The sequence below is a fragment of the Macaca mulatta genome, chromosome 11 (assembly GCF_049350105.2).
Source record: "Macaca mulatta isolate MMU2019108-1 chromosome 11, T2T-MMU8v2.0, whole genome shotgun sequence".
Taxonomy (NCBI): Eukaryota; Metazoa; Chordata; class Mammalia; order Primates; family Cercopithecidae; genus Macaca; species Macaca mulatta.
Window position 1 is genome coordinate 106075938 of NC_133416.1, and position 24895 is coordinate 106100832.

The 24895-nt window shown below is 39.3% G+C and overlaps 1 protein-coding gene and 1 pseudogene across 10 annotated transcripts in view; one reads left to right on the forward strand and one right to left on the reverse strand.

Annotated features, from left to right (window-relative positions):
• Positions 1–24895, reverse strand: part of ANKS1B (ankyrin repeat and sterile alpha motif domain containing 1B) — a 1294913-nt gene that overhangs the window by 47159 nt on the left and 1222859 nt on the right. For 8 of the 10 annotated variants that reach the window (XM_028830273.2, XM_028830278.2, XM_028830270.2 and 5 more), the window contains 4 exons: positions 21705–21833; positions 19350–19421; positions 1719–1730; positions 715–801 (listed from right to left, as the gene is read on the reverse strand). In XM_028830273.2, coding sequence (XP_028686106.1) covers positions 715–801; positions 1719–1730; positions 19350–19421; positions 21705–21833 — 300 coding nt within the window. Of the gene's footprint in view, positions 1–714; positions 802–1718; positions 1731–19298; positions 19422–21704; positions 21834–24895 lie in introns of those variants that run through there. The other 2 variants (XM_077954786.1, XM_077954785.1) reach the window with 1 other exon arrangement.
• LOC114671031 (putative ribosome biogenesis protein RLP24 pseudogene) lies at positions 14812–15304 on the forward strand (annotated as a pseudogene).

Below are 24895 nucleotides of genomic sequence, written 5' to 3' on the forward strand. Positions count from 1 at the left end.
TGTAGTCCCAGCTACTCAGGAGGCTGAGGCTGGGAGGCGGAGCTTGCAGTGAGCCGAGATCGCACCAGCCTAGGCGACAGAGTGAGACTCCGTCTCAAAAGAAGAAAGAAAGGAAAGAAAGAAAGAAGAAAAGAAGGAAGGAAGGAAGGAAGGAAAGAAAGACAGACAGACAGACAACAATACAGCTGAAACTCCCATCTCAGAGATTGGGAATTAAATGTAGTTATAAAATTAAAAAGTGAGAAAATTATCAACAGAAAAGACACATATATATATCTCTAGATAAATAAAGACAAATGTTCTAGCCCTTTATCTAGTAACATCTCCTCTGATGGAGGAGTGATAACATTGTTGACTTTTCAATCTACAAGTGATTTTTGTTTTCTTTTTCAATGTTGTCCAGATCCAAAGGGACATGCTAGATAATAAGTGGCCACAGTCCAATAGAGAGAGCATCATGAAAAAGTGAAAGCACAATATTTATAGAAACCCCAGATCAAGCCCTTCCCCCAAATGGTGCCTTTCTGTATGTATGAAAGTGTATGTGTGTGTGTACATGAGCGTGTATCTATAGGTATATGTAGGAAGCATGAAGGTTGGGGGAATGGGATGATTAAAGTGGAGAATGCTGGTTATTATAGGAAGCAAAGGATTTTAGATCATATTCTCAAGACTGCATCTGGTGTCTAAACCAGAGAGAGGTGTGGTACGTACCTTATTTGTTGCATCAATAAATTTGACTCCTTTATATGAAACAGAAAGAATAATAGTAGGGACCTTCTTCATTTGCTCTGTAGACTTCTGAAATTAAAATTAGAAAGCTGTTAGAGCAGTTTGTGTTGCATGGCAACTGAAGCACATAATTTTTCCTCCCGAGAAGATAAAGATGAGCTCAAATTAAAAACAACACACACACACACACACACGCACACACATCAGATACACACCACGCACACTCTAATTTTAATGTTTGCTTCTCCTCTCTTGGGTTGAGCTATACTTTGGGCTTGTAAAGTTATCTGTCTTGCCCTTGAGGAACTAAAAAGAGCTTGTTCCACGACTTTGTGCGGATGAAGGAGTACTTCTTTTCCCTGACACTAAAGGGTGAATGAAGAGGTCTGTCTCCTACTGCAATTTCAAGTGACCATTCCTTTCACAAGAGTTACACCACGTCAGACTTAACTCCAAGGATGCATTCAACATTAACAAAATATATGCACCCCGGCTTTTCCTAGTTACCTTCATTCTTCAAGGCACAGAGAATGCTTGGATGTATACTTAAAATAGGGAGGTGAAATACGTCACTATGTATTGTTCTTGAACTGGACCGAATCAAAAAATGCTGATATTATATTTACAGCAGCATCACTTGTGACTACACAGGATGTAATGATACTCTAGAACAATGAAGCCCTCCAGGGGCAGTCCGGGTTTTGAGCCACAGCTAAATGCTGGACAGCCCAGGTAACCTACTTTATCATTGAGAGCTGCTACATTCCCTTAGGCCAGGTTCTTGTGACAGATGTTCACACTGGCTGAACGTGCTTGGAGTTTGCAGCTTGTACAGTTTTATGCATCTGCAAAAAGTTTCTCTATAATTGAGTATGTGCCTTTCCTGTTTAGCTTTCTCATTCATCACCAGTCACCAGCAGTCTGTTTACTTCATTGCCCTCTATGTATACTACTAATAATCACACTAAACATCAAGAAGAACCTACCTGACAGTTAGCCTGGTGGATTTTCCAGTTAAGACAGATGGGAACATAATAGGAGAGAAAACACATAAAAGGTGAGAGAGAGGAAATCATTTCAATAATTCACCAACAGTATAAATTCATTAAAAAATAAAAGATGCCACAAAAGAATAGCCTTCAGAGTCATCAAAGAGGCAGTGCTACTGTTATTTTAGAAATGCTGCAGGCTTTCACAGGCCCCTTTCTTTCTCTGTTTCTCATCATTCTATTTACTGCACTGCACAGTCTTAGGACTGACACACAAGAAACTTCCACTTTGAGCGTTCAACAACTGGCTGTCTTATGTCTATTAAGGGAATCAGGAAAAAATAGAAACTTTCTTGATCTCTTCATTTGTATTTCCCAATTTTCTAGTTTTAAATTCTGGAATGCGGCTAGAATTCAAGAAGGCTTTTAATCGGATAGTGTGAGTGAAACGCATTGAACTCAACGATGAGACTTCGATTGCATCTTTTAGTTGAGCCATGAAAAGGGGTGTTTCACATTTTCCTGATTGTTTTTGACACAACATCTTTTTGAGAGCTACTACACTGTTTCAAAGACAATGGATTACTAAAAGTATTGTTATTTAATATTTGTTGTTTTATACAGTATGTGAAAAAGCAACTCTCTTGAAGTGCTTTTTAATCAGTTTTAAAATTCCCTGGACGCATCAGTTTTCCTTTGTGATTGCCAAAAAGAGAGATTATGGAAACAAAATATAAGGTTAGAAACTTGTTTTAATGCTTCTTCCAACCACTTCTTAAAAATGTACAAGATATATCAAAGACAGGCTAGAAGAAATCATATGCAATGTGTTGATTTTAAGGCAACACAGAGGCTGAACTCTGTAAAGAGGGAGGGCTGGGGCAGCCCAGGCAATAGTTTGAATAACTGAATGCGTATGTGAAAAATTTTCTGCAAAGTGTCACAGTGGATTTTGGTAAATCACCTCACTCATATTTTGCCACGAATCCATTCTCCTGGACAGATCTATCTGTAATGCAAAGCAATATATAGCTAATATTCAGATAAAAATCCATTTGTTATTTGTTCAGCAATTGAGTTGTCACTTTAGGCAACCCACTGTGCTTGTCACTGGAAAAGCTTGAGTCTAGTTCAGGGATGGCAAACAGACCTCAAACTGTGTGCAAACACCAGTCTGCTGAAAGTACTGTGTTGAGACAGATTCTGAGCTGTGTCTGAGCTCAGTAGAAAAGAGGGCTGGGAATGATGTCTGCCATGGGAGAAGAAGAGGAAGAGGCGGCCCAGGGGCCACTCATGAACATGCCTGCTAGGTCTGATAGGAAGAACAGCCACAATTACAAGTTGACAAATGTGACAGGAGCAATGTGAACAACATGCCTCCAGGATAGTGAATAAAAACAGCATTACTTTGCATGACAGAGTGGGGCCAGTCTTCATTCATTCATTCGAAAGACACTGACAGCCTGCTAGGGGTGATCGAGCTGACTCTTGATGAATAAGCATTTTCCAAGTGGCAAAGAGGCCAAAAGAGGTTGTTTTAGCAGTAGAACTAATACATGCACAGAGGCCTAGAAATGAGAATGTGGTGGGTTTGGGTAACTGGTGGAGATGAGAGTGGTAGAGTTGGTTTGGAAGGTTGTTACTTACTCTGCCAAGTTAGGGTCCATTGGAAGCTTTTCACTAGTGAGTGACACAATCCGACCTGTGTTGCAGAAAGATTGTTCTGGTGGTTGTTTATCAAGGAGGGACTGGAAGATCTAGAGGCTGGATACAGGGAGTGAGGAAGCTATTGTGCAAATCCAAAGGAGAGAGAGACCCTGAGCACCTGAGTTGAAGTAGAGGCATTGAAGAACAGGAGGAGGAGCCATAATGTCGATAAGGAAGAATTGAAAGGTTCTGTTGATTGATCTGCCATGGAAGATGAATGGGTGGGAGGATGCCATAGATGAAGAAGCCACTGAGATAAGGAATACTAGAGGGGAAAGTGTTTTTGCATAAGCATAATGGAAATGCTTTTGCACATGCTCAGTTTGATAAGCAGGTGGAGAGGTCCAGTAGGAAATGAGAAATGAGAATCAGACCTGGAAATCCACCCACATACATGGGTGGCCAAGGAGATGGGAGCAGACAAGGTGCTTTAAGGAGTGAACAAGAAAAGGGGGAAGGACACAACTTAGGGGAAGATGAAATCCCAAGGGGTGGGGCAGAAACAAGAGCTAATGAAGGACTGGAATTGAAGCTGGAAGATGTCCCCAACACAGTATCACAGAAGCCAAGGAGGAGAGGGCTTAGAAGGTAGGAGCAGTGCCCCATGCCATGAGGACTAACAAGGCCTAAAACAGTGTGCCTACCACAGTGGCTGGCACACACAGGAGCTGCTACTTTCACTGGGCTTATTGGGCGGAATCCTTGGCTTTTGCAACAAGAAAAAATTGTTGCTGATTTCATTAAGAGTAGCTTCAAGAGAATGGTGGCAGCAGCTGGAGAGGGGAATACAGTGAGTTGTGCAATGGATGCCAGTGAAAGGAAGCAGAGCTGGAGCAACAGGCAAGTCAGGACACAAGCTTTTGACCTGACATGAAGGCTTCAGTGGTGGTTCCTGTCATGGTACAAAGATTCCACATCAGATGCTTGGCCAAGTTGAATGAAGAAAAGACAAAGTATAGTCATTTCTTTTTCTTCCATGGGTCCCAAGAATCTCTGCTGTCCTAACTGGAGGCAGCGCTGTGCACAGGCCTCTATGAATGGCAGTGCTGGGGGTGGCCATGCTTTCCAGTCTGGAGCCCAAACTGCACTGCTCTCTCCACTGAGTCATTTGACAAGAAGCTGATGGATCCTGACCAGCCACAGAGTTCTAAGGGAGGGTGGGAAATCTTCCAGGTAGAGCCCCTCCTTGAAGGCATTTATACTCCCTACAAGAGATAAGAATCCATCGTCTTTTAAAGGGGTTTTCTGATGGTGTACTTTGACAAGCGTTTCCAAAGAGGTCTTTTCATACATAATTTTAGCAAAAGATGAAAATGCATAGAAAGAAGGCAAAGACACTAGGCGTGGTGGCTCATGACTGTAATCCCGGCACTTTGGAAGGCTGAGGTGGGAGGATCACCAGAGGTCAGGAGTTCAAGACCAGCCTGGCCAACGTAGCGAAACCCCGTCTCTATTAAAAATAAATAAATTAGCTGGGCATGGTGGTGGGTGTCTGTAATCCCAGCTATTCAGGAGGCTAAGGCAGGAGAATCACTTGAACCCGGGAGGCGGAGATTGCAGTGAGCCAAGATCATACCACTGCACTCCAGCCTGGGCAACAGAGTGGGACTCCATCTCAAAAAGAAAAAGAAATAAAGGCAAAGATCAAAGTTATTGAGTCTTCGGGGAGTCTAATCTGGGAGGCAAGAAATCTAATAAGCACCCACTTCATTTATGAAGGCTTTATAGACATCAAAATGTGAGCATGGGGCTTCAGTCCAATCACAGGCAGTCGAGGTCCCTCCCTCCCCATTTTCTCTTCAGTGTTATGATTGTCATTCTTTTCTCCTTCCCAGGGACGAAGGCGCCTACTCTGAACATCAGGTTACTGGGCACGTGCTCTTAGGCAACACTGGTTTCTATGACCCATCTATCTGCATGCTCTGCTGGGTGTCTGTATAATTAATACTCCCATATGTTTCTGTTAAAAATTCAAGCTTTATTGATTTGTATAAACAGAACTCTCTACTTCAGGCCCATTTCCCCAGTGAAAGATGCTCAAGGTGAACCTTCTGTTACCGTTCTCTTTTGTTTCTAGTTGCTTTTCCCAATGCCATGCTCTTTGTGGCATTTTTCAGGTTTCCCAACGTTCTCAAATTCACCCCCCTTCAGAGCCAGCTTTACAGAAGAGACTACTTTATACTGAAGACCTCTGAGTACCTAAGCAGCTAAATACTCCTGGGGAAGGCCCCAAATTATCTTAATTTGTACAGCATCTTGCTTGCCTGCAAAAAGCATTATAGTGATATTCAAATGTATTTTGTTCACAGTTTCCCAAATTAAGATGATCATACTTTTATTATTCCAAGAGAAATGATATTTAGTTATATAGAGATGTTACGTTTCTGAAACCTAAAGTACAATGCAACATTTGAATCCTAAATTCAAAGGCAGTCTTCTCTTTAAGCACTTGAGTTTATATTGTCTATAACCATTAAACAGAAATAGGAATCAGAATTTCATATCTGGAGGTGGCCACCTGAAATACTGTTCTTAGTAAGTAATTGAATGCTTTTAGAGCACTTTTAAAAAGAAGAGATTTTGAAATCACCAAAAGAACCATCTTTCTTCTTTTCCTTTTTAATTTTAAGTTATGAACGGCTTGGTATCAGGTCAGAAATCATCATTGGTGCCTTTATTACTGCCTTAAAGCATGTTCTGAAAATAAGTAGGTTTTCCATTTTGAATGCAGAATCAATAGTATGGAGATACCCTTTTCAGAGTGCACGAACTCTAATTTCAGAGCATGACTTTTCCAAGTGCGAATGAAAGCAGAGGGGTTTATGATGGGGATAACTTCAGTTGTGAGCTGTAATGCTCTTCGAGTCTGGAGTGGTGTTAATGTTCTGAGAGACAGGGAAAACAGTGAGGCTAACGTGGGGAGGATGCCACCAACCCTTCATTCTTACAATACCCCGACTGCTCCCAGTGTATCTGAAGCACAGGCTGGGGAAGGGATTTCTGGATGGTCTGTTGCCATCCAACTTACAGTATATTTTTAACCTACACATGGCTATCCTGAGAATGCTTTCTAGTTAGATATTCAGTCCTGAGTCATAACTATTAATTTTGGCATATAATATCTTCCTTAGTTAGATTCAAAGCTTAATTATTACATTCCACTTCAGCAAGTAAATTAAAATAGGATCAAGCAATTATGTTTGGTAGCCCTAAGTGACTTTCAAATGATTAAAAAACACACACAAAATAAGCATTATTGTGGTGATTTTGTAGGCAGTGAAACTAACTAGGTTGTGGGATTACAAGAGATAAAAAGCAGACCACCAATCAGCAATTTGAAATGAACTCTCACCCTTTGAAACTGAGCTTAAAGGCTACTTTCTGGGGAAAGGCTTCCACGGTCTCCCAGGCTGACAGGATGGCTTTCCCCTTGTTCCCCTCTCTGCCACTTTTCCCGTGCACTGCCCTGGATCTTAGTGCGGTGTGCTTGCTTCCCTATGGGGAGTTCCTTGAGGACTGCTCACACCTTTCTTGATTTGTCTTCACCATAATGACCAGCACATAGTCTTACATTGAGCCCTATGAAGTAGCCATTTTTCAAGTCAAGAATGGCTAAGTACCAGCAATTTCATAGGATTCGATCTAACGGTTGCTGAAATCTATGACTGTTAAAGGAACAGGCCAGTGAATTAATGTATCATAACAACCATGTAGCCAGCATTATAAGGAACCACGGTCTGGGAGCGGTGGCTCACGCCTGTAACCCCTCCTCCTTAGGGAGGCTGAAGTGGGCCTATTACCTGAGCTCAGGAGTTCGAGACCAGCCTGGGCAACATGGTGAAATCCCATCTCTACTAAAATACAAAAAATTAGCCGGGCATGGTGGCGGGCACCTGTAGTCCCAGCTACTCAGGAGGCTGAGGCAGAAGAATTGCTTGAACCCAGGAGGTGGAGGTTGCAGTGAGCTGAGATCGCACCACTGCACTCCAGCCTGAGCGAAAGAGTGAGACTCTGGGCGACGGAGCAAGACTCCATCTCCAAACAAACAAACAAACAAACAAACAAAAAAAAAAACAAGCACATTGCCAGTCTCTCAACATGCTGAGAGCTCAGCAAACTTTCAGAGAGCTCTGGTACCCACAGCCAGCAAGGAGGCCTTGCAAAGCTTGCAGGAGGACCACAAATGTGATTAGAGGGTTACCAAGATATTCCTATGGGGTGGAAAAAACTTCAAAGATTTTGGCTGGGCGTGGTGGCTCACGCCTGTAATCCCAGCACTTTGGGAGGCCGGGGTGGGTGGATCACCTGAGGTCAGGAGTTCAAGACCAGCCTGAACAACAAGGTGAAACCCCCATCTCTAGGGAAAAAAAAAAAAGAAGATCGTGAGAGTTTTCAGTCTTAAGGAGGCAAGGCTTAGCATTTCTGCAACAGCAAAGTGGCTCAAATTGCAAGCATTAAGAAGAAAAGGCTTCTTGAGAGGGTAGAAGGATTCCTAAGGGCAGCTGAGAAGATTCCCCCTCTAGTCATCTTTAAAAATAGTTTGGGTTCTCATTTGTCATTAATGAGGCTAAATGACCTTCCAAGTACTTTTCTGGTCACAGGAGCTCTGGCACAAAGGCTAAGAGAATACAGAACCTAAAACCAGGTGACAAGAACAGATAGTGGGCAAGCAGCCATTGAAACCACACCTCCTGCATATGACATGGCCGTTGTACTGCCTGTGTAACTCGCATGCTCTGGGGCCCAAGTCTGGCACAGCACAAAGCGATGCCCTCCGTTTCTATATGCTGCTGATGCTGCATATCTGAGACCATACTTTGAGAACTACTGCTCTAAAAATGCGGTCGATCAGTTTGATTGAAAGTTACTGTCAGAACCGTTCTCTGCTGCTATGCATGTAAACTCGCTGTACTGCATCCTACATTAATTCAGAAAGAAGCTAGTTTATCAAAACACACTGTTCTCCATTTGACAAGTGATTTCCAAAAATCCTTAGTTAGCATTAAGCTACAGCTCTTGGTCTTGAGAGCAATTAAAACGAATTATTTAATTCTTCATGGTTTCTCAGGGACTGTGAATGGATAAAACATTCTTCACATAAAACAAACAGTTCAGTTCATAAGGACAGATTCAAGAGTTGCATCTAGAATAGATGTTGGCCAGGTGTAGTGGCTCACGCCTCTAATCTCAGCACTCTGAGAGGCCAAGACGGGTAGATCACTGAAGATCAGGAGTTCAAGATTAGCCCGGCCAGCATGGTAAAACCCTGTCTCTACTAAAAATTAAAAAATCAGCTGGGCGTGGTGACGGGCGCCTGTAATCCCAGCTACTTGGGAGGCTGAGGCAGGAGAATCACCTGAACCTGGGAGGCAGTGATTGCAGTGAGCCAAGATTGCACCACCACACTCCAGCCTGGGCGACAGAGTTAATGACTCGTGAATAACAACGATAGAGTTAATAAGATCAGGGGTCACGCTGAAGATGAAGATATATGTTTTTTATTAAAGTTCCCCTATTCTCCCTCAAATTAAGCACATGCTCTTGAGAGTTGTGACAGGCAAACATGAACATGGGCTTCTGTACTGTCTCTGGGAGTGTAATCTGGAACAAGTTTTCTGGAAGGCAATTTGGGAATAGTTATCCAAAGTTTCACAGTGTGTATACCCTTCGATCCAGCCATTCCAAATCTAGTGGCTCATTCTAATGAAATAAACCAATTGCAAAAGATTTAGTTAGGTAAAGGGTGTTACCCATAGTACTGGTTATCATTTGAAAAAAATTAGAAATGACCCAATGACCAATGAGGAGAACTGGTTAAATAAGCTTGGTTCAATTATGGATTGGAATATTGTAATTAACCACCACAAACAATATTGGGGATGAATATGTATAGGAATAAAAATATTTCAAAATGTATTATTGTGTTTAAAATACATGATAAAACAGTGAGTGTGCAATATTTCTACTTATTAGAAAAATAGTACCTACAAATGCATAAATTGTTGGTCTGGAGGATTACACAAGCATAAGATGTTAACAGGGAGGAATTTACCACTTCTAGGTGGTAAAAATCACAGTTGTTTTTATTTCTCCTTCCTGTATTTCTATATTAGAAGTGGATAGTAATGAATGTGCATTGCTTTTGTAATAAAATAAATTTTAAAAATGTATGATTTTAATTAAAAATGCCAAGTGCAAATGTGTGAAAAAACACACTGTTTGAATCTATCACTTATAAGTGCAACTTCTGTGTTTTTTGGAGGTGTGTGTGATAAGCCATCTCGAGCTTATCAAGGGACCCACAGAGGAGCTCCTTCTTCTGGGAGGCAAGGGGCAGTTGTCAGCAAATGAGAGCACAGGATGGTATGTTTGGATTCCTGGCTAAGTTCCATTCCTTCCTCGCTGCGTGGTTAGGTACTCAACCTCCCTGGGTCTTAGTTACCTCATCTGTAAACGGGTATGTTAATATAGCATCGACATTTTAGAGTTGTGAGGACTGCACAGGATAATTCAGTGCCTAGCATGTAGTGAACATCAACAGATTTTAGTTATTACTGTTTAAAAACAATATCTTTTTCTGGTAGAGATGGGGGTCTTATCGTGTTGAACAAGCTGGTCTCAAACTCCTGGCCCCAAGAGATCCTCTTGCCTCGGTCTCCTAAAGTGCTGGGATTACAGGTGTGAGCCACCTTGCCCGGCCAGCTGTTATTGTTATTTTGAGGATGGATGCTTTCACTCAGAAAGTCCCTCTCCAAAGTAAAGCGCTGGCCAAAGAGAGCAGAAACAAAATTGAAATCTGTGTGCATAACTGAACACTCTCCAGCCTACTTGTTATGATGGCAGGAAAACGGTAGTTGCAACAATGAACATTCAGTGGATCAATATATCTGGGCCAATGACAAGAGACTCAATCAATCATGTTTAGAAAGAGCTTGAGACAAGTGGGAATTAAAGACAGAAGCAGCCCAGGAAATCTTTCAGTGATGTGAAGTAGTGAGGGTGTTATATAAGAGAAAAGCTAGCAACAAGAGCAATAAAAAATAAGAAAGATAATTGGGGTTTGAAGACAATATGGAATAAGATGGTTGGTGCTCTTAAGCTTTCTAGGGAAGAAAACCTAGGTAATACCATTCAGGACATAGGCATGGGCAAGGACTTCATGTCTAAAACACCAAAAGCAACGGCAGCAAAAGCCAAAATTGACAAATGAGATCTAATTAAACTAAAGAGCTTCTGCACAGCAAAAGAAACTACCATCAGAGTGAACAGGCAACCTACAGAATGGGAGAAAATTTTTGCAATCTACTCATCTGACAAAGGGCTAATATCCAGAACCTACAAATAACTCAAATTAATTTACAAGAAAAAAACAAACAACCCCATCAAAAAGTGGGCAAAGGATATGAACAGACATTTCTCAGAAGACATGCATACAGCCAACAGACACATGAAAAAATGCGCATCATCACTGGCCATCAGAGAAATGCAAATCAAAACCACAATGAGATACCATCTCACACCAGTTAGAATGGCAATCATTAAAAAGTCAGGAAACAACAGGTGCTGGAGAGGATGTGGAGAAATAGGAACACTTTTACACTGTTGGTGGGATTGTAAACTAGTTCAACCATTATGGAAAACAGTATGGTGATACCTCAAGGATCTAGAACTAGAAGTACCATATGACCCAGCCATCCCATTACTGGGTATATACCCAAAGGATTATAAATCATGCTGCTCTAAAGACACATGCACACGTATGTTCATTGAGGCACTATTCACAATAGCAAAGATGTGGAATCAACCCAAATGTTTATCAGTGACAGACTGGATTAAGAAAATGTGGCACATATACACCATGGAATACTATGCAGCCATAAAAAAGGATGAGTTTGTGTCCTTTGTAGGGACATGGATGCAGCTGGAAACCATCATTGTCAGCAAACTATCGCAAGAACAGAAAACCAAACACCGCATGTTCTCACTCATAGGTGGGAACTGAACAATGAGATCACTTGGACTCGGGAAGGGGAACATCACACACAGGGGCCTATCACAGGGAGGTGGGAGGGGGGAGGGATTGCACTGGGAGTTATACCTGATGTAAATGACGAGTTGATGGGTGCTGACGAGTTGATGGGTGCAGCACACCAACATGGCACAAGTATACATAAGTAACAAACTTGCATGTTATGCACATGTACCCTAGAACTTAGAGTATAATAATAAAAAAACAAACAAAAAAAAGCTTTCTAGGGTAGACCCGTAAGAAAACATTCACAATGGGAAAGGCACACGTGAGCAAGGGTCAGCAATAAGGAGTTACCTATGTGGCTGTTTCTTCGTGGGCATTGCTATTCAATAGACACACAACACATATTTATGGGCTCAGAAGCTGTATTCATTATGACTCATGCAGTATTTTGGAGAGAGTGAAAGAAAATAATTGATGCTTCCATGAAATTGGGCAACAGAGAATTTTTTTTTAAGATGGGGTCTGGCTATGTTACTCCGACTAGAATGCAATGGCTGTTCACAGGTGTGATCACAGTACACTACAGTCTCAAACTCCTGGGTTGAAGTGATCCTCCCGACTCAGCTTCCCAAGTAGCTGGGAGTACAACTACATGTCACTGTGCCCAGCTCAACAGAGACTTTTGAAAAATAGTTACTTACAAGTTTTTTTCCCAGCTTGGTTCCTAAGAAGTAATTCTTGAAGTTATATCTGAAAATGACCATTTGTCACAGAAGGTATTTGTATGAGGACAGAGGAACAAAACATGATTTTAGTTTGAGTGTCTTCTAAGAGGAAAGAGGCTTTTACGTTTAGTATTTCCATCCAATTTTAAGATCTAACTTTTTAAAAGCTTTCCAACCCATTCCCACTATTGTTTCCTAAAACACATAAAAAAGAGAAAAGTCTTAATACTTCAACTAAGGCACAGATTATTACTTGGAAATTTGTATATTTGAAAATTCACACTTTAGAAGTGCTTCTGGATTGAAAGTTTAAAAATCATACAAATTAAGAGGAATAGATTCAACGAGAACTATGGGGAAACTATCTAAATCCTTTGGGAAATAAAAGTTCCAAAACCTAAATACACTAGATTTGCTTATTTCTGACGTAAAAATAATCTTAAAATATATCCTTTCTTACACCAGGAAGGCAGATTTCTACCTTATCTTATTTGAAAACAGGTATTTCTTTTTTGGGGATGATTATTTAAAAAAAAATTAACTGACACATAACTGTACATATTTATGGGGTACAATGTGATGTTTCAATATATGTATACATTGTGTAATGACAAATAGGGGTAATTGTCATGCCATGCCTGGAACCTCAAACATTTATCATTTCTTTGTTTTCAGAATATTCAAAATCCTCTTCTAGCTATTTTCAAGTATACAGTACAGTATTGTTAGCTACAGTCACCCGAATATGCAATTGGGCACCAGAACTTATTTTTCCTATTGAATTTTAAGTTTGTTACCACTGAGTAACCTCTCCCTATTCCCCTCCTCCTCATCTACCCTTTCCTGGCTCTGGTAACCACTGTTCTATTCTCTACTTGTATGAGATCAACTTTTGAGATTCCATGTATGAGTAAAACCATGCAGTATTTGTCTTTCTGTGTCTGGCCTATTTCACTTAACATAATGTCTTCCAGGTTCATCTATGTTGTCACAAATAACAGAATTTCATTCCTTTTTTTCCCTGAATAGTATTTTATTGTGTACATATACCACATTTTCTTTACCCATTCATCTGTTGATGGACACTTAATTTTAAATAGACACTTAGCTTGGATCCACATCTTGGCCGTTGTGAATAGTGCTAGAGTAAACATGGAAGTGCAGATATCAACATACTGATTTCATTTCCTTTGGATATATACCTAATACTGGGATTGCTGGATAATATAGTAGTTCTCTTTATAATTTTTTGAGAAGCCGCCATACTGTTTCCATCATGGCTCTACTAATTTATATTCCCACCAACAATGTACAAGGGTTCTCTTTTCTCCATATTCTCACCAACGTTTGTTATCTTTTGTCTTTTTGATAATAGCCATTCTAAATGGAATAAGATGTAGTTTTTGCTTTGCACTTCCCTAATGATTCGCTTTGAATTTGCTTTGCATTTCCCTACTGATTAATGATATTGAGCATTTTTTCATATACTTTTGGCCATTTGTAAGTCTTCTTTTGATAAATGTCTGTTCTGGTCTTTTGTCCATTTTTAAGTAGATTATTTGTCAACTCAAAATGGATTAAAGACTTAAATATAAGGCCTGAAACTACTAGAAGAAAATGCTGGAGAAACATGTCATAATATTGGACTGGGAAAGAATTTTTTGGATATGACTCCAAAAGCACAGGCAACAAAAGCAAAAATAGACACATGGGATTACATCAAACTAAAAGCTTTCTGCACAGCATAGGAAACAACAACAGCAGACGAGACATCTTAGAGAACGGGAGAAAATATCTGCAAGCTGCACATCTGACAAGGATTAATATCCAGAATTTATAAGGGACCCAAACAATGCAATAGCAAAACAGCAAATAATCCTATTTTTATTTCTTTTTAAGAGAAATTTCCTTGAGAACACACACCTGTGAATGATACTAACCATCAACGACGGGATTAGAGAGAGTAAGACTGCAAAGAGTATTAAATTGAATATAATGGCTTACCTCTTACAGTAACAGATGTTTCCTAACTGTATATTTAATTAGGGAAGTGATGCATTACTGTATATTAGTGAAAATTAAACCCTGGGGCAAAATTCAGGGTTGGGGGATGGGGTATGGGTAAACCTAGGGAGGCAAAATTGAAGAGTAGGGCCTCAGCTGGCCAGAGCAAATCCTTCACTTCACCAAAAACTGTATGTCTTGGAACCTTTGAAGTGGGAGCTATTCATACCAACATAAGAACAGCAACAAACCAACCCACTGAAAAGTCAAAGCAATATACTTATGGCTCTGTAAAATCCAGTCCTGTGGACACATTATTTAAAAGAGGTAACTCTCAGCCAGGTGCGGTGGCTCACACCTGTAATCCCAGCACTTTGGGAGGCTGAGGCGGGTGGATCACTTGAGGTCAGGAGTTTGAGACCAGCCTGGCCAACATGGTGAAACCCTGTCTCTATTAAAAATGCAAAAATTAGTCAGGCATGGTGACGGGTGCCTGTAATCCCAGCTACTGGGGAGGCTGAGGCAGGAGAATTGCTTAAACCCAGGAGGCAGAGGTTGCAGTGAGCCGAGATTGTACCATTGCATTCCAGCCCGGGTGACATGAGCGAAACTCTGTCTCAAAGAAAAGACTTCCTCTCAAGCTTGGCGTTTGGTCGATGGGGACCCACGGGGGTTCAACATGTGTATCGAGAAGTGTTATTTCTGTTTGGGGCCCATCCACCCTGGCCATGGCACAATGTTCATCTGCAATGATTGCAAGGTGTTCAGATTTTGTAAATCTAAATGTCATTAAAAACTTTAAAAAGAAGTGCAATCCTCACAAAGTTAGGTGGCCCAAAGCATTCTGGAAAGCAGCTGGTAAAGGGCTTACAGTGGATAATTCATTTGAATTTGAAAAATGTAGAAATGAACCTATCAAACACCAGCGAGAGCTATGAAATAAAACTACTGATGTAATGAAGAAGACTGAAGAGATCAAACAGAAACACCAAGCTGAATGTATAATGAACAGATTGAAGAAAAATAAAGAGCTACAGAAAGTTCAGGGTATCAAAGAAGTCAAGCAAAACATCCATGTTATCCAAGCCCCTCTTGCCGGCAAAGGGAAGCAGCTGGAAGAGAACATGGTACAGCAGCTACAAGAGGATGTGGACATGGAAGATGCTTCTTAAAAATCTCTGTAACCATTTCCTTTATGTACATTTGAAAACACCCTTTGGAGACTTGAAACTGCTAAATTATTAGTTTATTTTTTACATAAGGTCACTTAAATGAAAAGTGATTAAAATATATTTTTCCTACATTGCCATCTACAACACATCATATATTATGGATGTTAGATTGCAACTCAGTGTTAAATCATGAAAATTCTACTTATAACTATAGAAATGAATTGTGGACGTAAAATGGTTATACTATTTGGATAATGGCACTAGGCAGCATTTGTATAATAACTAATGGGAAAAATTCATGGCAGTGATGTATAAAATAAAATATTCTTTGCAGTAAAATATTCCCTTTATTAATGTTATAGAAGGGAGGATACAACAAGGAACTAACAATTTGTATGACAGTGTCAACTATTATTTTGATTTTAGAATTTCCTGTTTTGCTTTATTTGCATCTTAGAAGAGCATAATGACATTGTTTGATGAAGCCTATTTATGCTGGACTGTTTTGAGCTGGTTTAGTTGTGGTAGTTGTGGATGTTGGGGATGAGAACTGAATAATCTTTGCCTGAAATGACACTACACTCTAGAATTTCCACTCTGGAGAACACTCAGTTCTAACTTGTGATTCCTGGTAGAACAAACTTTATTTTTCTAGCCTAGCAATGATCTAGAAGCAGAGGAATCCCAGTGCCTTTTAAAAGTTATTATGTGGTTTTCTTTTAAAAAGCTCCTGTTTTTGGAAAGTAGAATTTATGGGTACAACATCTGTTTATTATTTGCACATAAAACCATTTAAAAAGTGGAAAAAAAAAACCCAGGACAATGAATGTTCCTGGCACATTGGAGAGGCAGTCCAGTCTCTGGATTCACAGTGTGGGTAGTGGAGTGGACTGCCTGGTTTCAAATCCTGGCTCTGCCACTTGCTGTCTGTGTGACCCTGGGTAAGTGACTTAACTTCTCTTCGCCTTTGTTTTCCCATATGTAAAGTGGAAGCAATGGCAATATGTACTTCATGGACTGAACGAACTAATGCACATAATTCAGTTGTGCAGGGCAGGGTGTACAGCTCTCCACTGTTACCTGTTATTAGCCCTAATAAACCGATTTTAGGAGGGTATGAGTACATGTCATTTTTAAGATCATCTATTATGATCCCTTAGGCTGATGGCAACTTGAAAATGCCTCTATGGTAATACTTCTATCACTTTGGGGGTAATTAAATGTTCACATGTTGGTTTTCTCTACTAGATTGTGAACTCAGTGGATTTTAGTCATCTTTGTTAACATAGTACATTTAAGGAAACATTTATCAGAATTGGGAATCACACTGATTTACTAATTACTGGGAGAGACATTTTAATTTTGGCTAAAATGCATACTTTGAACAGAAAACATCTTTTTTTTTTTTTCAATTAAAAGAATGAACAGGTAACTCTTAATCTACAATACTTTGGTCTAATAATATTACCATGAATCAACTTTTTAGATCATCTGTGTCCTAAAGAAGTTTTCATGGGGAGTTCTGATTGAACTGGGACTTTTGGCTGAAATGTCACCATGCTGAGATCAGAGAAAACAGCAACTTGGGGTTCAAACTGAAAATTAGCTGCAAGTTGAGATCAACATCATTTATAGTTGGTGGAAGTTCTAATTCATAATAGAATAGCTCCAGATAGCAGATCAACCCTACGCTTCTGGTTTTGAAAGACTCTGGTGAAATGTAGTGAATGCAACCTTAGCTACTTTATCAAGAACTGAGACTTATTTAATCCAGATTGGAAATAAGGGTTTATGATAGTCCGAGAAGTAATGAAGTTTCTGTTTTCATGTAAACTACGTAAGCACCAAGAGCAGCAAACCAGAAAAATGTCCCCCAAAACAGAAGAATGGCTTCTAAATATATGTTTTTTTCTAAGTTTCATTTTAAGCAACAGACGAGTATTTAACTAAATTATTCTCTACTGAGACTACTAAAATGGCTTTTCTATTGCTATCAGGATGTAATTTCAGATCCACTCAATTTCATGAAATTGACTGAGATTCAAATCATAGATCTGGTATATTTTAAATGATGCTGCATGCACTAGGCAATATTGATGCTGATTATGACACCGGAGTAGCTGGACTCAGGTAATTTAGTTAAGAGTATTAAATCAGAGACGCCAAATTAATTTATTAGACATGTTCATGAATATTTCCAAAATTATTATGAGGCTTGATGAATGAAAACTTTCCCTTTTTCTTATTGTTCATTGGTGACACAAATTTGGTCAGATAAATATTTAGAATATAAGATTTCCAGAATTATAAAACCAGGGAGAACTCTAAAGTGCATCTAGTCTAATGTTCTCATTTTATATGTAAGAAAACAGAGGATCGGGGAAGTAGGAGAATGTAGTGGTTAAAAGCCTGGGCTCTGGAGTCAGACAGACCTGAGTTCCAGTCTCAGATTGGCAAGTTATTCCCCGTGTGACCTTGAGTAAGTTATTCAACCTCTGTAAGCCTCCATTTCTTCATCTGTAAAATGGGGACAATAATTGTACTAGGGGACACTGTAAGGACTCAGTGAATGTTAGTAGCTATCATATTATTTTTATGAATAACAAGTGACTCCTAAGGCAAATAAGCAGCAATAGAACTAGAACTTAAGAGTTTCTGACACATACAGAAGCTTTTTTTCATCTCAACACAGTACCTAAGTTAAAAATTCACTGGTACTGATAATTTAAGTACTGTATAACTCTATATTAAACAGAAGGATAACTATTTCAGTCTTTTTTGCTATTAATTGATCAAAATATTAGTGATTACATATTGAAGTCTCAATTTCATGAAGATTCACACATATTTAGCTTTCCATAAACAAATGGATATTTCATGTTTACCTTCATAGCTGTTTCAGTGTAATTATATGCTCTTAAATTATTTTCCACCAAAAGCTGCTCATATAAAATAAACAACAAGGTATATTGGCCATAAATAAAAGTTAGCATTCCACTTACTAATGACCTTAAATTTGACTTTAGTTAGATGCTATATTGAGTAAGTCTGATATTCTTGATTTGTGCAGTTACTCAGATACCACCATAGCCTCTATACAGCTGCTATGGAGGAAGCAAGAACAAAGGACACACAAAAGGAAAAGGTGGGTCTGCAATATGAGTTAGAGTTGCTTTGGCTAAAATAGACACCTAGGAATCAAGCAGCCACTAATCACAGATATTTGGAATAGCCATTTTTTGTGTGTGTGTGACAGAGTTTCACTCTTGTCACCCAGGCTGGAGCACAATGGCATGATTTCAGCTCACTGCAACCTCTGCCTTCAGGTTCAAGTGATTCTCCTGCCTCAACCTCCCAAGTAGCTGGGATTACAGGTGTGCACCACCATGCCTGGCTAATTTTTGTATTTTTAGTAGAGAAGGGGTTTTGCCATGTTGGCCAGGCTGGTCTTGAACTCCTGATCTCAGGTGATCCACCTGCCTTGACTTCCCGAAGTGCTGGGATTACAGACGTGAGCCACTGTGCTCGGCCTGGAATTGCCATTTTTGGTCAACATATGCACTTAAATAGTTCATTCCACTCGAAGTTGAATATTTTTCTTAAATTTTAAAAAAACTGATAAGAAATTGCATAAAGAATATTAGCTTTATATAATATGCTCCTAATTCTTCTGCTTTTGATAATTTTAGTTAATTGGTGATCTTTTCAGTAAATATTCTCAGACTATCGAGTGAGTGCTTAAAACCTTTTCTTGTAATAAAGATCATTTTTCTAATCTCAAAAATGATACAATTTTAAATCTTTAAAAATAACTAAGAACAAATATAACATAGTACAAATATAGCAAATAGACATTAACTCAAACTATAGTGAGATAAGTTCAAGTCTAAACATGCAGAAAGTGAGAGCACCTTTTTATGTAATACCAGTGTGATTCAGCAGACCAACAGATGAAGAAAATAGTAATTTGAAAGGTGGCAATTTGTATCCATACCCGGTATTTAGTATTTCAGCTACTAGAAATAAAGTAATTTGGCAGACTTACCCGCATTTTTGCACAAGCATCTTGGGTTGACTCTGTCCCCCTAAGCTCTTTTATCAGCATAGAACCTAAATACTAAAATAAAAAAAAAATTCAATGATTTATGAAATGGAATATAAATATGAGCAACGTTTTAAAAGCAAATTGTGGAAGTATTACTGGCTAGGTTTCCTGGCTGTAAGTTGTTGCATAACTTTAAAAAACTGACAGTAACTAATCCTAACAAATAAATGCATTCATAGAGAAAATGCAGCAGAATTAACCATAAGTTCTGGGGGCTGTAATTGCTCTTTATAATGAAACTGCAGCATCTTCTAAAGATGCCGTCTTTCAAATCATATTTAACTGCAAAATGGGGGCATCTAAAAATGTTTTCCCCTTTTTTCAGGCAGCAATGTCTGCAAAAATAAATCACACTACTATCTCTGTAATTACAGGGTTGCATGAGACAGCTGAGAAGCTAAGCAACATGTCCCCCATTTGGGCTTATTCTGCTGCATAGGTAATTAATGTTAGGCTTTTAGGCAGAGATACAGTTTTGGACCTTTTTCATTCACAGCTGTGTGCCCTATGGTTGATCCACCTGAAAACGGAATGGGAGGGTAGGGGGAGGGAGAGAGGCATTCTCAGTTGTTTCACAGGGGAAGAGAGCTGGGTTCCCGGTGCAAAGTGCCACCTGGAGGGCTGAATAGAGCTAGAAGGATGACAAAGTCTCCCAAGAATTGCCAACCACTTTGCTGTTAGAAGACCAGATCCCATACTGTATCATCCTGGTACAAAATGCCCCCCATACTCCAGCTTCTGGCTGGGGCCAAATGGTTTCAAACAAAATGTCTGATTTGCCTTTCTATCAATTGACTCCTCTTCAACCTTTTGAAGCTTTAGTAGGGGTTTTCTCTTTTGTCATTCCTCCACCCCTTGCCCTTTCCTCACATCCCCAAAGAGCTCTATATATGATTTTTTAAAAAATGAATTACAATAATTATTTTAGAAGATATTTGATGGACACTTCCTGACAAGACTGGAGACATCCTAGTACTTTGCAGAGACGGGCATAGGAACCACTCTTGTGGACTAGGGAAGTCCCTGACTTGAAGAAGACGTGAGAGGGCACAACAGGAGAAGGTGTCGTCAGGGCCTTGGAGAAAGGCATGTTCAGAAAGGCTCAGGGACTTGGGGTTTGGAGGGAGTTTTGGAGGGAGGAGCCATTTCAATCCTACAGTTTTGGGCAATACCATTGAAAGAAATCCAAAGCTGCAATATAAGTAAGCAGTAAAAGAGGGGCAGAAAGCAGAAAATGAAAAAAAAAAAAAACCAAAAAAAAAAAAAAGAAACTCAATTGCTATGAGATAACCACAAAGTCCATCTTAATCAAATGAAGGTGAAATTTATTATCCTTTGGTAAAATCCTTATCTTTTAAGTTATCAGGGAAGTTTGCCTGATTGAAATATTTCTTTTTGGGAGGCAGTTTCTTTTCTTTTTTTTTTTTTTTGAGACGGAGTCTCGCTCTGTCGCCCGGGCTGGAGTGCAGTGGCCAGATCTCAGCTCACTACAAGCTCCGCCTCCTGGGTTCCCGCCATTCTCCTGCCTCAGCCTCCCGAGTAGCTGGGACTACAGGCGCCCACCACCTCGCCCGGCTAGCTTTTTGTATTTTTTAGTAGAGACGGGGTTTCACCGTGTTAGCCAGGATGGTCTCGATCTCCTGACCTCGTGATCCGCCCGTCTTGGCCTCCCAAAGTGCTGGGATTACAGGCTTGAGCCACCGTGCCCGGCCTGGGAGGCAGTTTCAATGCACTGCTGAAGGTTCAGCCACTTTTTCTGCTGTTGTCATGACAACCACCACCTGACCCCAAACCTACAGTATCTTTTGAACATGTAGCTGTTCCTATTACATTTCTCAGCTAAGTATAATTATTTCCTCTCTTTTAAAAAACTAACAACTACTAAGAAAGAAAAACAGTATAATCCTATTGATGACTGTGAAAAGAATCTAGTATTTACATAAAGTGGCAGACCCAATGTTTGGTGAGTGAGCAGAGATGTATATATGTGCCATATTTACACTCATTTCCATTTTAAGATTGTACGTTATCACATTCATTTAAAAATATACAACTATAGAAGAGGTCACAACAGACCTTAAACTTACAAGATTAAAAAGGTTTTTAAGCTCTAGTTATTTGGACTTTCTCTTTGGATAGAAGGCTACTTTAAGAAAAAGTGAAGAGAAAAACACTTTAAAAATTTCAGTGATGGATATGGATATTTTGGTATATTTTCAATATAAATGGCAAACAAGCCGAAAACATACCCCCTATCTCCACTTGGGCCTAAATACTGAATTGAGGGTAACTTACAAAAGCTTTGTAATCACATGACTGGAAGATAAGCTTCTCTGGGTGATGCTGCCAGTACTGTACCGGAGTGGAGGCTGTGGCTTCATTCGGAGGTCGCAAGGTAATGGAAGGTTCTCCCCAGTCTCCTGTCTGAAAATGACATTTATTCTAGAGGCAATATGAGCAGTCAGCAAAGTTCATTCCCTATAGCTACCCTGAGCTCACCTTATACACATGTGCTGTGAATGTGCCAATGCATTTGGGTGTCTTATGTGAATATAAATACTTTGGTTATTACATGTTTATACGTATTAGCATATTTCTCAAGGCTGAGTTAATTTTTGAGGTGTGGAGTTGAATTATTTTATTTTTAGAATGACACCCTAAGCTAAGTCACTTTAAAAAAAAACATGAAGATATTCATAAATGATTTACTAATCACAGTTTTCCATCACAACAGCAAAGGACATACAATCTTTGAAAGAATTTTCTGTTTTTAACTTGACTGAAATTTTTAGTTTGAATTGCTTTCACATTCAGAACACACGGTTCTATAAATTTCAGTTCCCAAATATGACATGTACTAGCCACTTTGAATAATTTTAGATCTCTGGAGAAATGGTAGTGTAAGCATGATGCTAAACAAAATTTAAAAATTTACTAATGGGTGACAACGAGTTTCTCTCGTCTGAATTCAACTGCACTGATTTAATGATGCTGTGATTGTCTCAGATGTATTCAGCTACTTTTCTCAGAAAACTTAATGTACCAATGAAGACTAAACAGTGAAATGCCAAGTTTGGTCACCCGTACATATGCATGTACTTTGAGGATTTTGATTCACAAATACAAGCACATTCCCAAATGATGGTCTATCATATAATACAGACCTAAAACAAGAGGACCTCCCATCATTTCATTTATCATTTTCCATAAGGTTAGCCTCAACCTGTTTCATCACTATAATAGCTTAATGTGAGCATCTATAAAGTCAAAGGCCAGTGTTGGCAGGTATTTTCTGGGCTCTACTCTGATTTACATACTACACATGAGATATTTCTTACTCTTTCTCCTGGGAAAGATTTGGATTTTTCAAAACTCAGCTCTTTGCTCTCAAATGGACATAACTAAAACTAAATAGGCAGATTTCTAGAGTTACTCTCATCTAACCTAGATTTGGCTACATATAGAACTATGAGAAATTACTTTTCTCAGGAGTTGGAAGAGTATTAAAAGGTCTCATAAACTCCAAAACCAAATAAAACCTTAGTTAGAGAACAAGTTCCACAGAAGTGCTAGAAAGTGTGTTGACACACTGTGGGATTTCTTAAGGAGAATTTTTAAGGAGTCTAGGACAAGAATGCAAAATTTTGGATGCAGGTGTATGTTTTGGGAGAGAAAGGAAGTTCTCTGCTTCATTAAATTCTTTGAAAGAATCTAGAAACCCCAAAAGATTAAGACCCACAGTTCTCTAGGAATGGCATACACAGGGTGCATATTTTGGGGAGAACTAGCTCTCCAATTTTCTTTGTGCAGTTTGGACTTACATTAGGTGGCATATGAAGTAGCTGCCAATGATAAAAAGCCCTTTCTAGAGGACTTCAGTAACGCCGCAGGCTTTTATTTTTTATTTTTATTTTTTAATAGTAGTGGAGTGCCTGAAGCTTTTCTCCTTGAGATGGGTCACTTCGAATTGCAGGAAGAGAAAGTGAGCATCACGCTATTTCCTTGGCTTCTCACTGTAGTTAGTGTGTGACCAGTTGGAACTTCTTCGGCTCTTCTCTCCTGCTCTGTTCTCAGCCACTTTCTCCATTAGTTTGGTTTTGGTTGCTGATTTACTTTTACATTGCTTAATCCTCCTATTCCCTATCTGTTGGTATTTTTTATTTTTGTACACATTTATGGGGTATATGTGAAATTTTGTTACATGTATATTGTCTGTTGGCATTGTTAAGACTTTACTTGCAATATTAACTTTAGCATTTTTATCTGTTTTATTATCCATTCCTGACTCATTCTTGAGTTTTTCTTTTATATTTATATGAATTTTTAGTTTGTATAAGTGATAACTGACTGCAATTCTAAAACTAGATTAAGTTTTTCTTTGCCTTCTTATTTTGATTTTTTTCTTTTCCTTCTTTCTCAAATGGCTGGCTCTTTATTCTCTGGTCTTTATTTCATCTGGCTGTAACTTACAAAAAACTAGTATAAAATTCAAAATATAGGGTATGTGGATTTCAATATCATTTTGAAGCTGAGTATAATCACTTTTAAGTGATGATAGCTTAAAACTCTGGAAACATGCAGCTATGGGTCCTCAAACAAAAGCTTTACCCAAATCTAGCAAATCATCCTCTAATCTCCCCCGTTAAACTTCTCCCTCCTTCTCCCGCTCCCTCGGTAAAGCAACAACAACATGGCAAACAGGTATTGTACATTTAGGTCACAGGTAACACTGTTAACAAAACAACAGAAGTTTGCATGCAACTCCGTGGAATGATGAAAAAGGAGGATCTGGTTGGCTTCCAAAGATCCTTTGATCCAGTGTCTGCTGATGTGACAACTCAAACCAAGCATCAGATCTTCATGTGAACCCTATTACAGTTCAGCAGAGGTAGACCTTGGCCAAGCTCAACAGGCAGTTTTCAAAAAAGTCTGAACATGGCATGAGCTGGTGGTGCCATGAGTTGCAGGGCCAGGGCTGGGAATAGGACTAGGGGTGAGAATGAGTTGGGGGAAGCCAGGGTTATGAAAACATTTCACGTGTTAGTACATTAAGCATGCAAATCATATGCAAACTCATTCTCTAATTGTTCAATTAACTCACACACTTTTATAATTAAACTTTAATGTGAGTTCCATACATTTAAAGCCAGAGCCACAGCCAAATGCTGATCCAAATATTTACATCATCCACATAAGTTGTAGCAGCCACTGTGGGAATAACAAGCCCCGGCACATACATTCCAATCTCGGTCTGGAAATCACTGAAATCCCTTATTTGATAACCACTTGAAGAAATTAGCGGAACATTCACTTAAATCTGTTTAGACAGCGCCATCATCTGCTCTCCTATGACTCCACTTTGTCCAAAAATCACAAACCACTTGCTTTGAATTGAGAGTGATCTGATAGGATCTTCCCTAGGTGCTGAGGTGGGAGATAATTACAAGGAAAAGAAATATAATCCTTATTTCATTTTCTTTGTGGCC